The sequence below is a fragment of the Pleurodeles waltl genome, chromosome 2_2, assembly GCF_031143425.1.
Source record: "Pleurodeles waltl isolate 20211129_DDA chromosome 2_2, aPleWal1.hap1.20221129, whole genome shotgun sequence".
Lineage (NCBI taxonomy): Eukaryota > Metazoa > Chordata > Amphibia > Caudata > Salamandridae > Pleurodeles > Pleurodeles waltl.
In genome coordinates, this window is record NC_090439.1 from 994,070,583 (window position 1) to 994,085,569 (window position 14,987).

General features: G+C 42.9%; 1 protein-coding gene across 6 annotated transcripts in view; it reads right to left on the reverse strand.

Annotated features, from left to right (window-relative positions):
• Positions 1-14,987, reverse strand: part of MTSS1 (MTSS I-BAR domain containing 1) — a 451,322-nt gene that overhangs the window by 8,161 nt on the left and 428,174 nt on the right. For 5 of the 6 annotated variants that reach the window (XM_069220729.1, XM_069220724.1, XM_069220725.1 and 2 more), the window contains 2 exons: positions 12,917-13,084; positions 8,813-8,975 (listed from right to left, as the gene is read on the reverse strand). In XM_069220729.1, the coding sequence (XP_069076830.1) occupies positions 8,813-8,975; positions 12,917-13,084 (331 nt within the window). The remainder of the gene's footprint in view (positions 1-8,812; positions 8,976-12,916; positions 13,085-14,987) is intronic. The other variant, XM_069220726.1, reaches the window with a different exon arrangement.

The following is a 14,987-nucleotide window of genomic DNA, read 5'->3' on the forward strand; positions in this document are numbered from 1 at the left end:
GATAAGCACAAAAATAAGAGCCTGTTTGGTCCTAACCTTCGTTGGACATGCCCTGGTCATGTCAAAATTGTGTTTGTAACTTCAGTTATATATTCTACAGAGCTCATAGCTAAGAAGTAAAACCAACAGGAAAACTAAAGTTATTTATCCAGATGGTCTTTGTGCATTGAAACTTGGTCAACTCTTTAGTCTTTCATTACACTCCACCATCATGCCTTTTGAGGCTCCCTGTCACGTCCCTCTTTTCTTAAGAATCACCCCTACTACATGGATGGGCTCTTCGGTCATGTTTGTGGAGAAGATACATTCTTATCATAGGAGTCCACAACCCCACACCACTCTTTCTGTTAATATATTGGAAGGTGCTGGTGTTGTTAGACAAAATCTTGATGATGTTCCCTGAGATAAAAGAAAGAAATTACTTCTTGGTAAGACGAGCCACAGAAACCACATGGACTATCCACAGTTTGAGCACATTTTTGTGCAGACAGTGTTCCAAGGCTAAGCAAAGGCTTTATGCCATTGTGTTGTACAGATGGGCACCCTCACCCAGCAAGGAGGCGTTTGTGGCTACAGAAGCATTATTCTCAGGAGGTCTTAGGTGACACCTCACCAAAATGGTGGTGGGGTCCATCCCCAATGCAAATTCAGATGAGAAGTGGCAAATCTGCACCAAAGCCATGAGATTCTTCTGGTGCTAAAGCCAACGAAACCTCACACAGCATTAAAAGGGCCCTCATCCTCCATCTGTCATGAGGCACCAGCAGTATCCACAAGACAATGAGGCCAAGCAGACACCAGCACTGCAGAACCAGGATCTAGGCTGGAGTCTGAAATCTCTGAATAATTTCCAACATATCTGTGAGAAGGAGGATACGCCATCATGTGTGTCATGTCCAGTACCGCCCCTATGAAGGTTAGCCTATAAAAAGGAAGGGGTGGGGGGACCTTTAGGCGCTGACGGTAAATCCCAAGTTGTAGAAGGCAGGGAATCCACTGATTGATGACAAGCACAGGGGACTCTGCTTTAATCAGTCAGTTGGCCAAGTATGGAAATACATGGACTCTTGACCACCACAGTGAAGCCGCCACATCGTTCAGCACTTTCATAGGACGTCATCAACCTGAAGTGATACTGCTGAGACCCCATCATGAACCTGAGATTATGTCTTGAGAGGAATCAAGATATAGAAAAAGACATTCATAAGATCCCAGATCTCATTCGATTTACTGCGTTCAAGGCTACTAGGACATGGGTCAGGGATTAGATCTTGAACCTGTTCTCTCGAAAAAAACAAGTTCAGAAGATGAAGAACCAGAATGGGCGTTAGACCTGCTTCCTTCTTGCTGACCAAGAAGCAGATTGAATAGAATCATGTGCCCCTTGCCTTTAAAGGGAACACCCGTCAAGCCACTTTGCATAATAAATACTTTTTGCCCCAAAATTTAATGGTGTGTGTTTGAGAACTCAGCCTGCTGGACGGAGGGCAATTCGAAGGAAGATAGGAAAGGTATGATGTAGTGCATGTGGATTAGCTGGGTGACCTAATATTCTGATTGGCTCCTAAATGTTTTAAAATGTGAGACACCTCCGCTGCACCAGCAGATGATACCTTGGGGAAGAGAGGGCGCTGAGGTGTGAAATAGCAGAGTGAGCAGAGAATGGGAAGGGGGGACTGCATCTGTTGCTCCTGTTGGTTTCATCCCCTACAGCCACCACTGCTCTGAAAAGAGAGGTATAGTTATTGTGGTATAGGGGTCAAGCTGAGAAGGTTGTCTCTGTTGGGACTGTACTGCTCTATAGCAGCCATGAAAATTTCTATATTGATGGTGTGATTGTTTTGATACAACCAATTTGTCATCGACCATGCCTGGAAAAGGCATTTTCAAGTGGTCTGGCAAGATCAGCACTGTACATTTTGGCAATGCCTACCAAGTATTAACATAGCAACCCAAAAGGCTATTGGCATTCATCATGGGGAGGGTCAGGCTGCAAGAATCAAAGACATTATCGACCATGAGTCAAGCAGTATCCCTAGAGAATTTAAATTAGCACTGAATGTGTTTTAAAATTTTACCTTGCTCACAGTTATTACAGAAACTACTTTTTTCTTTATTTAATATTTACCAGTGTCACCATGGCTGGAGGTAGAGTCACAGCTGGTGGTATGTGGCATTGCCTGGTGGTACTGTAGAGGAATTGTGGGGAAATGTTTCTTCAGACCAAACACAAGTCTGGGGTGTTAATTAATATAATGAAAAATCTGCTGGAAGGTGTATCCATCAAAAAGGCTTGGTTTTCTAAGTAATATTTATGTTCCAGCTCTGTTTTGGGTAAGCAAGTGGGTCTCTTCACACATGTTGCTCAGCCAGATAGTTTTTGATCTGCAAACTTAGCCGGAAAGGGGGTGTAGCTAGGTGTTCCCTGTCAAAGGCTGTAGACAACTGGCACAAAAGTGCAGAGAATGTCTTTCCTACTTGGCTACCACATACAACTGTCTGCAGCCCACCCCCAAATGAAACAGATAATTGACTAGGGCTATGCCTGCACTTTTAAAGGGGCTTGTGTCCCACACCCCTAATTCAAATGAGCCTGGCTCTTTTTAAAAGGAACGTCTTGCTGGTTCATCTTTAGCCTCTATCTTGTCATCCATACAGGAGTCCAAAAATGGATTCCTGTTTACCCATGGTAAAGCACCACATACATGCTATATGTCCACTCTGCCATTCATACAGATCAAATATATCTGCACCACATATATCCCTTATGGTTGAACAGCCCGGTTGAAAGGTACTTTAGAAACAGAATGGCCAGTATGCAAATTTTCTTCTAAAGGCAAAAGGTGAAAAGGTCTACTCCTTTTCTATAATCAGTTGCTGCTACCAATGCCAAATGATCTCATGCTGGTTAGTCCACATTAGTAACTAAAAGAAAAAAGGGGGTTAACCATGGTGTGTCTCTCCAACTGCAGAACTCCACTTTGGGTCTCACACCATTTTTTACTGGGCCTCGGTGCACACATGAGATTTCTGTGGTGGGGGTTAAAAAAAATAATAATAATCTTTGATGAGTGAGGCCTTGATCTAATTCCGAAACCCAGTAAGAACCTTCATTTCTGTGCCTCCTATAGACCTATAGCACAAATAAACTTGGATGTCAAACTTTATACTAAAATCATTGCTACACGGCCGGAAGGCTTTATGGCTGATTTGGTGCATCCGAACGGAATGGACTTCGTTAAAGGGAGACAAACATGATAACCTAAGGAGGGTAGTCCACCTGGTTGAAAAGGCTACCAAAAAACAGATTCCAGGAATTCTTCTGGCATTAGATGCTGAAAAAGCCTTCGACCGGGTGGATTGGTCCTGCTCTTCCACACTCTCCAGAAATTCAGCATTAGCATACACTTCATAGCTATTGTCCAAGTGAACTATGTGAATTTATCTCAAGTGCTGGTAAATGGAGTGGGCTCAGACTTTTTTTTTAGGTTGGAATGCAGCATGTGCCAAGGGTGTCAGATGCTTACCACTTTTATTTGCTCTTAGTATAGAGTCCCTTGTAGCTAAGGTGAGAGCCGCAAAATTGATCCTTGGCATCCCCTTTGGATCTATGGAGTCACTAAATTTCGCTATTTGTGGATGATGTGTTATTCTGCCTTACTTCCCCTTTGATATCTATAGCAGCTTTACAGCAAGAACTGGCACACTATGAAACAGTGGCAGGTTATCACTAATCTTCACAAATCTTTACTTCTCGTCCACACCTGGGATGGAGAAGGTGGTGGTAGTTCTCAAATATCTGGTAATTAAATTCACTTCCAAGGTTTCCGATCTGTACCATTCTAACTACCCTCCACTTCTTTAGGAACTTAAAGCTGACCTTAAATGATGGGAGCCCATGTATTTATCGTGGTTAGGTCACAATCAAGCAATAAAAATGATTATCTTATTGTGGCTTTATATCTGTTCCAGGGACTCCCAATCTGCGCTCCTTTCTCTGGTGATGTGATTAATTAGGTAAGATCGCAGAGCCTGTCTTCCCTATAAGCAGCTGCGACTGTCGAAAGAGGCTGGTGGGCCAACCTTGCCGGATTTTCCACTCAACTACAGGGCAGCACAACTAAAGGTGATATTGGAGTGGGCACTGAGAGATTTAGATAAATTACCTCCATACGGATAGGGTGATGGTTGGTCGCTACTAGTGGGATGTTTTATGAAGCTGAAGGGGGACCAACCCCTTAACGCATAACGTAGCACACCTACAAAAACGACCTGGAAAGTATGGGATGCTGTGAACCAAACAGCTAAGAGGGCTACCTTCCCCTTCCCCTCTCCCTCTTTTTACAGTCCAATACACTTTAATCATGCCTTCCCACCCACACTCAGGCAAGGCCCCTTTGACCTATGGACGGAGGGGGATGCCTCACCATTTCGGACTTATTTCATGGATGTGAAATTCTCACGTTCGCAAATTGCCAACAAGACCATGGATTACCACCCTCAGAGAGGTACCATTATATTCAACTGAAACGCTGGATCCTCCACCCAGATATGAGACTGAAAGCTACTAGAGATCTCTCCCCAACTGAGAAATTTAAGACAGACGGGGGTGGGGCTAAAGGCAGTATCTCCTTCCTCTATTCTCATTAATTAATACCTTCCCCATGACCAAGCCACGACAGAGTGTTGGACCAAGATACTTGGGAAAATATTGCCAGATGAATGATGGTAGAAACTACGGCAAGACATTCCCAGATTTAACTTCACTCTGGGACTGAGAGAGGCCCATTACAAAGTACTTTTTGATTGGTATGTCTACCACACCAAACTCAAAACAATGGGCCTGATTACAACTTTGGAGGAGGTGTTAATCCGTCCCAAAAGTGACGGTAAAGTGACGGATATACCACCAGCCGTATTACGAGTCCATTATATCCTATGGAACTTGTAATACGGCTGGTGGTATATCCGTCACTTTACCGTCACTTTTGGGACGGATTAACACCTCCTCCAAAGTTGTAATCAGGCCCAATGTATCCCAACACATCTGACCTTTTTTGGAGAGGGTGCGGGTTACTTGGCGATTTCTGACAAACATGGTGGGACTGCCCTATCATTTCACCTTTTTAGATCATTGAAACTATATTGGGTTACCCACTTACATTTATGCCAGGCTTTGCTCTTCTGGAACTGACGGACAAGACTTAAATGCCAGACTTCTAGCCACTGATGCATTATGTGGCTATGTCTGGGGGTGGCTAAGACGGTTTTGGTGGTGTCTTGGAAGGAGAACACAACACCCTTAATATCTCAATGGCATACCACCCTACGGCAAGCTCTGCAATGGAGAGAATGGCTGACATTTTATTGGATAGCTATAAAAACGTAGAAAACATTTGGGGTCCCCTAGTCACTTTCCTTTCCGAAGACCTTCCACTCACCGCCTGTCCTACTCGTACAACAGCGCTTCACCTCTTCCAGATTTGATCACCCCAGAGGGTTGATGGTAATCTCGAGACTGCGCATGACCCCCCTCGCCCCCATCTGATGGTTCCACAGACACTAGCTCGCTTCCTACCCATCAGGCTTTATATGACTAACCTACTCCTGGGTTACTGTTCGGAGTTCCTGGGGGTAGGGGCAGTGGGGTGGGAATAAGTCGGGCAAAGGAATTTATTGGATGATAAAGCTAGCTTGATGACAGTGGTTTACTTGAACTATCTGACTGTAATGAAGATGCCATTGTCTATCTGCATCTGAGTGTAACACTAGCTTTTTGTATTATATGTCTGATGTCTTCTTTACGCTCCACTATCTCTGTATAGTAATGTGCCCTATCAAAACTCAATAAAGTTTGACCACAAAAACCCCAAACTCCTATATAAGTATGGTACAAGGTGATGTCAGGAAAGGAGTCCACAGTATCAAGCCATGCAAGATTACATTTCAGTTGCAACAGATGTTTATGGATAAATGATATGTACCACAAAGAAAGTACTTCAATGTTGTTGGAGTATGCCTTTCACAAAAACAAGATCCACAACAGAATTGGCAGAACTCCAGCTTCAACAAAAATCTAATGAACAACAAGATCCTTTTTTTTAAACCCATGAATATTTGAAAGGGCATCCTGTTCCCCATCAAAAACTTGAGATGGAGCCAAAGGTATCTCATTTCTCAATGCTATAGCCTAGAAGGGAATGGAAGACGTACATGTTGCTTATCCTGAACAACTGAAAGCTCTGGAAGAGTCTAAACTCTCATCTTTGAAACAATTTGAGAGTTCAGGAGAACCACTGTATCCTCCCACAAAGAGGATCTCATACACTGGAAGACTAGAGTCCAATATTTTGTGTTTTTATACCACGTACACTCACCAGTTACATAACTTTACTCCTTCCAGATGCATATTGTAGCCGGCTATTCTTGGCTTGCCAATGAAAGGTCTGTTGTGAAATGTAATCAGCTATGGCCCTAGTTAGTGAATACACATGGTGCTGTGTAGGATGTGAGGGGTTTTCCTTCTGGTATGTTATGTATGGTAGGGGGTTTGAGACCTGCTAGACTACACCATCTGGAAATAATGAACGTTGTTGTTTGCCCATTCTGGGTAAGTCACAGTTGTCGGGTTCTAATACTACCTACTAATGACTAAAGTATGGAAGTCTTGTATGTTGTTTGGGGGACTTGGCAGACCTCACAATGAATAATGCTCTCATGCAGGTGTTTTGTTCTCGGGCTTGCATTCAGACGTAGACACTGATTCTGGTGATCTGCTCCGTTACTTGGATATAGGGTTGACCTGTTTTACCAGATTACTTTGGTGGCTAAAGTTTGTTGCTAATGATGGTGACAGTTTCTGTCATCTGAGTGGTACTACCTGTATGCACTCTCCTGTTTCCTATGTTTCGGTGTCCCACTCTTTTCCTTAACACCGTGGGTTACCTTTATAGTAGCGATCCCAAGGCTTAGGAGTCCCAGGCCCCTATCGATATGGACTCTTAGGCCTAAGGCCCCTTTCCTTAACCTTCTATGTAATTATATAGTACCTACTCCCCTATATACATAACGCTTCACCATTCTTTTTTGTGCACAATGGAGTAACAGTAACTGTTAGGATATGCTTTGAACACCGCAACAGGCTCCATTTTGGTTAGGTTAGGCCGTTTCTCCGTTTTCTCACCTACATATCTTTAGCTAAACGTGTGAAGGCCATGCTCATGGCTCATCACTTCTTGTTATCATCTTTAACGGGAGCAACCGTAAAATGGACCCTTGCTATATAGATCTTAGGGTTTTAGTAATGGCCCTTAAAATCAACATATGGACAATGCCGACGCATTTTGTGTCCTGATAGTTTCGTCTGTCAAGAATCTCATGCCTTTAAGGTCGGCTTTATTTCGAAAACACAAGATACAATCAGTGGTCAAAACCTACAAGAAGTCAGAATTTGACCACTGATTGGGAAAGGTCCTCACGCTAAGATTACTACCAGAGAACACGCCTGATTGCAGATCAGCAACTCTCAGTCGAAGAGTGCAGCCTGGAAGCCTAGTAGGGAGTGCTTTTTTGCCTAGAGCACAGTTCCCTCCCCGGCAAGAACTCTATTAAGGGACAGCTGCATTAACTCTCAACAGGTACGATGTGCGATCATCCTTAGGAAGCTCTCTACACTAAGTGCTATAGTGTAGCGCTTAGAAATATCTAGAGGGTGTTTGGATCTTTCTAAGCACATTAGAAATGTTCATTCTGTTCTCGCGGTTTGTGACATGCATAATGGCTTTATATTCTCATGTTGTGTGGGCACTATGCACATTTTTGGTACTTGATTAAGACCTTTTAAATAAACATTTTAAACAAATCCTTGTTGCTGCTGGGGCTAGGTTTGATTTGGTTGTTCAGGAACTAAAGATTGTTTGGATTACCACTGTGTCCTCGAAACTTGAACAGGACTGATAAGTAACCTGACAACACTGTACGCGCAGGACCACTTAGTGTGTCAGTGACAGGGCTGGTGTCCAAACAGTATTTATTCCTCAGAGTAGTGCATTGAACTAAGTCCTTGAACTTGGTTAGACCCTGCAGATCTATGAAATCAAAGAATTCATATTAGCTGGAGTAGAGATTTACTGAGGGGCACAACCGCCATCCATTTAAACTGTTTACGTCTGGAATTAGTCAATTACACATGTACATTTATGTGGCTAGAATGCATCCCTTTATAAATAGCAATGGGTCAGCACTTGGCAAATTTTTTAAACCAGGCTTGATGCAGAACCTCTCACTCCAAAGCCGTATCCTGAGAATAGGAGTGGGACAGTACTGTTTCATGTATACCGAGAATTGTGCAATGTGATACTAACAGATCAGGAGCAAATTCAAATGTACTGAGTTCTATTTATGTCACAACAACTAGATCAGCAGTTTCTGGCACACTGAAGTAGCTAGCAAATACATGTTGTATTAGCCTTCACTATTTTCAGCATGGTGCACTCCACTTGATTGCTACACAAGGCTGAAGAATGTTGGATTCTTACGGTTTGTGGTTATCAAATATACTGTGCCCATTTTGTGTACAAGGAGCCTAGGAAAGTTCAGCTACCACTGTAGGAAAATAAGGTGCAGCACACATTATTGAGAAGAAATTGGAGATGAAAACTGTAATGAAAGTGGCACTGGTACGATAAGAGCAAATTCTGCAGTCTTGATGGAGTCTCAGGTCGTGGAGTTTTGTAAAAGTACACTTTTCAAAGAGAAAAATAACACATCCTGAAATCTGTAGTTGATTTGTAGCCAATCCTTCTGCCCATACCTTGTGATGGGATTGTGTCCTCAGAGCAGCATGGAGTGGTAGTTTGGGTGCTGTATCCACTTGAGCACTGCAAGGAATCACGGCTACTTCTCTGCGTGTCCAACTGCAGCCCTCGGCTCAGAGCAAGGGCAAGCTCTTCGCAGGCCTCAATCTCCTCTCCTTGCTATAGAATCGGGTAAAGAGTGAAACAGAAGCTAGTCAGTCTCTGAAATGCGCAAAGGAGATCAGCATATATGTGACGGGACCTATCATTATAAATTAATCAGAACATGTTCAGTTTAGGTGACAAACCAGAAACATCATGAACACTTGTCTTTCTGAAGGTTTCATTTTGCTTACACCAATAGTACTGTGACATTTTGTAAAGCTGACCCAGGATTGCAGGAACCGGACAAAGTGAAGTAAATTTTGTGAGCACACATGTAATGTTGTAATCTACATCAGCTTCATAGATATCTTTCCACGGTCACCCTAGCAGACACCCACTTCCCTACAAGATCATCACTCCTCCACTGCAGGAATCCACTAATCTGCCCTGGGACATAACACAGCCAGAATCATCTCACCTTTCAAACTTCATTGCATTATGCTAAGTTGCAGAGTGATTATATTCTTTTTTAAGCATATCTAAATATGAACGATAGCTTATTGCTTCCTCTCTACTTCCCGCCTGGTTCTTATGACTGAACCTAAACCCCACCAAACAATAATTAACAGCACACGGCAGATCACTGCCCAACTTCTATCTAGAAACAGGGCCTAATGGCATCTCCCATATTGATTGTGTTTGGAAAAATGTGATTACTTGCCTCACTGTGCAAACTAACGCAGACCACTCCCACTGTAATACCAACACTAGTCCTACCCACTCCCATGGCAAACCCTGAGACTTGCTGATAATATTAATAATATATCAATGTCTTGCCTTTATCCCAATCCCACTGCTGGAATCTACCACATTTACCCAGGAATCTAACAGAATCAATATCCTCACATCTTCTGAGCTTCACATTATTATACTGTACTGCCCTGAAAGCATTCATATATTTCTTAGAGGATCTACATATAATTGTAGACTTTCTGTCCTTGGCGTCTTTCTGGTCATCGGTGACTTCAATCTAAAGCCAAAAAATCATCATGATCTCTATCCAACTATTCGAGGACCGCTTCCTTTGCAGTAATGATGCTAGATGCTCCCACAACAAACACCTAGGACCTCATCTTGACTTCAACCTCGTTGAATGACTTGACTCACACCATTGACCTTTCACCCGTCCACATTAATATCAGTATTGACCATATTGTCTTAATTCACTACCCCCTCTAACTGATGCTGCATTATGCAACTCCAAATACCAGGAAAACATTTACGAAGGCCCTGAACACCTTTACAGCCACACTAGACTCCGCAAAATTGCATATTGCCATGAACTAATTTCCACACATCACAGCAACCCCAATTGTCATACACATTAAACTCTCATGTCCCAAGTAAACTTACACCGTCCCAATGTCATGACCACTCATTCCAACAATGTGGAGAGAGATTTCTCTTGAATATCTTCCTTATCAGGAACGCTTTCGGCATCCTCTTTAGTGCCCCTACCCTCCTATTCTCCGCCCTAGCCACATCCTCTGCTAACCCACCTTTTACTATCTGTCCCAGCATAACCTATCCACGTGTTTTAGTCCAGCTCCTCCTGGGCTCCATTTAACTATATCACCTCTCAAACCTTCAAACCACTGGCCTTCTCATCCAGGCATCTGTATCCCTGCCACCAACACTTCTCACTTTGAATCTGCCACAGTTCTATGACTGCTCAAAAAAGTAATAGCTGACCCTTTCTCTTTGTCTAACTACTGTCCTTTTTCCCCAATGTCCCTTAATTTCGAAAATAATTGACTGCCTAATATTCAACCAGCTTGTCCTTTACCTTACTTCTCAAAACGTACTTAATAACCTACAATTTGACTTCCAGGTTTTACCTGAAACTACACTCACATAAGTATCCACAGTTCTCAACTCTGCCACTCACCACAGCCACTGTTCCTCCAGTCTCACCTTCTTCAACCTCGGCAACATTCACAGCGGTCATCCCCATCACTATTTTAACAGGAGATATCAGCACAGAGCTCAGCTAGCTCACCTGCCCTGCAACCCACTCATGACTGTACTGCCTGCTGGTGCTCCTCACACTTTCTGCCCGCACCCCTACCAGAGCGCATTCTGGAATGCTCAATCATGCACTCTCTCCTTTTGTCTCCTTGTATACCACCTTCTCCAAGCATACCATCCCCACTGTAAGTTCCTCCTGTCTCCTCTATGCAGTTGAGAGAAACAAAATCCACTTCTATCACACATTTTCAATAAAAACTCCTTGCTTGCTATACAGCCAGTTTCCAATATTGCACACCTCCCACCACCTTTACCATTCAAATCACTTCACCCATCATCACTTGAACACGTCCCTCACCCGTCAAACTACTACTATCCTTTCTCTCTGCTAGCGTTCATGGACTGCTACTGGATTACAGCATGAACCTGGCTTCTATTTTGGCTCTACTGCTATGGAAGCCAGATTCCATTTACAAGTTCCATTCAGCACTTCTATGTCCCTGATTAACACTCGCGTCATGAGATAGTTTAATTAATGCACCGGCCTCGAAAATAGCCTTCCGCAGTGTTCCACTCTCTACTGAATTAGATTTTCATCTCTGGAAAATACATATTTTATATTATCTAATGAGACAGAAAGACCGACATACAAAGGATGTTTCCGTCCTGCCACCAAGCCGACTGATATGTCAATGTTTAAACTGCTCAGCCTGGTCTTTAAGGGAGTACAAGACAAGCTACCTCTTTACTTCTCTCTAGAAAGAAGACTTCCAATAGTCCCTCTCATACGGATTGTGTTTGGAAAAATGTAATTACCGCTCTGTCCCTAAACTACCCTGTGCACAATCAAAGTTCTTTGAATTACTCACTTCACTCCACTGGAATATTCTTCTCAAATAGCTCTAAGCCTACGCCCCCTTCTAGTATTCAAGTGTTCTCTCAAGACATCCCTCTCAAAGGTCAAGAACCCACACACAAGTCCCTCCTGTTATAGCCCGCCCACTTTGGCTCCTGGCCCTAGCCCTCAAACCCATCAATCTTTTTATCATACCGTAAAATGTATATTATGGCATTATTCTGGCAGTGTACTAACACCCTCTTCTTTCAATTATACGTCAATAATGTTCACCACATCTATAAGTGGCTATTTGTTGCTAACTATCTAATATTCGGCTTTGTAACATATTAAAGTGTTTCTGAAAGAAGTGTTTTCCCTATTAAAGACAGATAGAAATCTCTTCAGCTCTAATTATGAGTTCACAGAGTAGACATTTGTATGGCATGACCTCTATGCGTGGCCACTGATTTGCATCATCAAAGCTCATGGTCTTGAATAAAACGCAGACTCGCACTGAAAGCTCAAACATGGCAGCATGAAGGGAAACGTGGCTTTCTATTTGGCATAGAGTTGAACCCTACTTACCAGTCAATAGTGGCTTTCCCTCGTACCTCTGCCCAACAGTCTTTTCAATCAGGGTAGACATTACCTAATCTCCTTAGACGAGGTGTGATGTGCAGTTTAAGACAGTGATAATAATGCCCTACTAATGTTGTAGAAGAAATGCATACTGCCAAGAGCTTGGCACCCCCTTCCTAACTCCCTTTCTGCACCAAGCTTAACTAATCAACCTAAACGTATTTTTTATAAGGTTTTGTATTGTTTAGACATAAGATTCAATCTTACAAGTGAGTAAAATGTCTACGTGTTATGCAGTTTATCAAACTGATTTTTTTAGTTTAGAACTATTATTCAACCCTGCGGTATCAGCCACCCCAGGGTTACATCATCTAATTCAATTATGCTTTTAGGTGGTTTATGTATAACATTTCAGAGGATTTCTCTTGCATTTGATTCAAGCAGTGGAAAATTGGGTGGCAGTGGCCAAGGTAATGGATGCACTGTGAACATAAATATTGAGTTACGAACACTCATCCAGACCAGCGCTCTGATCCGCGTGCATTGACAATTCTAACAAGTAGAACATTACCCTGGAGGTGGCTGAGACAGTCATGCTTCGAGGTCGCTGCCCCTCGTCACTCTGCACAGGTTGGGCACTTTGGCCTCCTCCTCCACCAGGATCAACCTCACGTTTTTCTTTACGCCGCTGAAGGGTGTTCACCAAAGGCTGATCGTATGGACCTGGCTTAGCCCAGTCCTAAACAGGATATATCTGTTAGTCACCTGTAGCACAAGCACATACCCTCTTCCAAATCTCAGGCAACGCAGTGATGCGTCAATTGAATGCTTGCTCAGCACACATCGTACCATCGCTACAAGATGGCTTTGGCGTGACAAACGTTAGTATTTTTGTTAAGCAAACTATACCATTACGTGGCCATTAAACACTCCCTAGATTAGTAGAGTTACAAACAGATAAACTTGAATCCAACAAAGCTAACATATCCAACCCAATATAAAAGTTTTATTTAGTATTTCATCTATCTCCTAAATTGCTTTTAATGCAATTTAAATGTAGATTCTGAACAGACTGCAAATAAAAAATGATGCTAGCAAATACTCCATAAAAATCTCCCGTAAATGACTATGAAGTATCACTAAAAATAACTAAATGTTCTGCTAATGACAAACCTGTGAAGAGAGTTGTGAAAGGTGGCATACCTTCCTGAAAAACTAACTAGCTACCCAGTAACAATGGGCAACCACTGTGGCATGTCTGATAGTCTGAATATTATCTTCTTCGCAACATGAGCAGAGCTGTAAGTACAGTTTATATTGGAAACGTGCAATAATTAGGTTTAATCATTTATGGTGATTTCCAAAATATTCAGCTGGACAAATGTGAAACTAAGACCAGACTACCTTCTTCTTCCCTTTAATACTGTGTTTAGGAGACATAGGTTGCTTTACAAAAATGTAATCTAAACATTAATTCTTGACTAGGTATCTTTCAGCCAGCCCTGAGAACTGTGGATAATCACTGTTCGCTCTTTTGCTTCACGATCCTTATCGTATACGACACACAGCCTTCAGTGTCTAACTCAAAAGATTTATTAAAAAAATTCTATTGCCGATTTATATCCAAGAGGCCAGCCTTAGTGCTGATTTCCAAGGATATTATTTCTGTTTACTCCTGCCTCCATGGGAGGCCACCGCCTTGAATAAGACATTGTCATCTGGCTTTAGGGATAGGTAGGGGATCGACTGATGTATTTTGCATCCTTCTCTACAGCAGACTTCCCACTGAAAAGTAGGTTTCCCCTTTGACTTTAGTTTCCACAAGAGGAGAAGGTGCTGATGTCTGATGACTTGCTTTCCTGAGGCCAAAGGCTCTCTTTCCGAGCCCAGAATTGTATGTTGGCAGAGCAAGATGCTGTCAAGAATTGAGTTGTGCCATGGCCTCCAGGAAGTGGAAGCCCATTACAGAATGCAGCACAACATAATGTCAGGCACCACTCGCAATTACAAAGCGCATGAGCAGTTGAAGCACGTGAGGAAAGCAGGTCCAGGCAATGAGCAGCATATTCAGAAGGGGGAAATACCTATGGAGGTAGTTATCGGTAGTGGCACCCTATAGTCTTTTCCTCGCTTGATTTTTTTTAAGCCTGCAGAGAGATGGCTATGATGGGAGGGAGGGACCAGGAAGGATAAATCAGTGGCCCTTAGAAGCAAAAAGGCGCCCATGCTTCCCCGACAGCGCTATGTGTTCAACCCAACGCCTAATGGACGAGCACCACGGAGGGATGGGGACATGACGACACCCGCGGAGATTACTATTGCTCCTTCTGTCTCTTTGCTAACAATACCTGCTCCCAGGTGTGTAGTCCTAGCAGCTGGTTTAGGTCACTAATTGAAGAGCCCTCAGAGACTTGCAAGACAAAAAGCTAAACAGCCATGGCTGGCAACCGAATCTCCATGGAGACGGGATGTGAAGGAGCAAGAAACTGAAGACTTTGGGTACATGAATCTGGAAAGCTTCTGCTGAGATTTAAACTCCCCTCTAAATCAACTGCAAATGTGTTTAGCTGCAGCTTGGTTTCTGGTTTTTGGTACACTGGATAAGTGATTCAATTTCTGAGTCGTTTCAAGAGTCCTCTTTA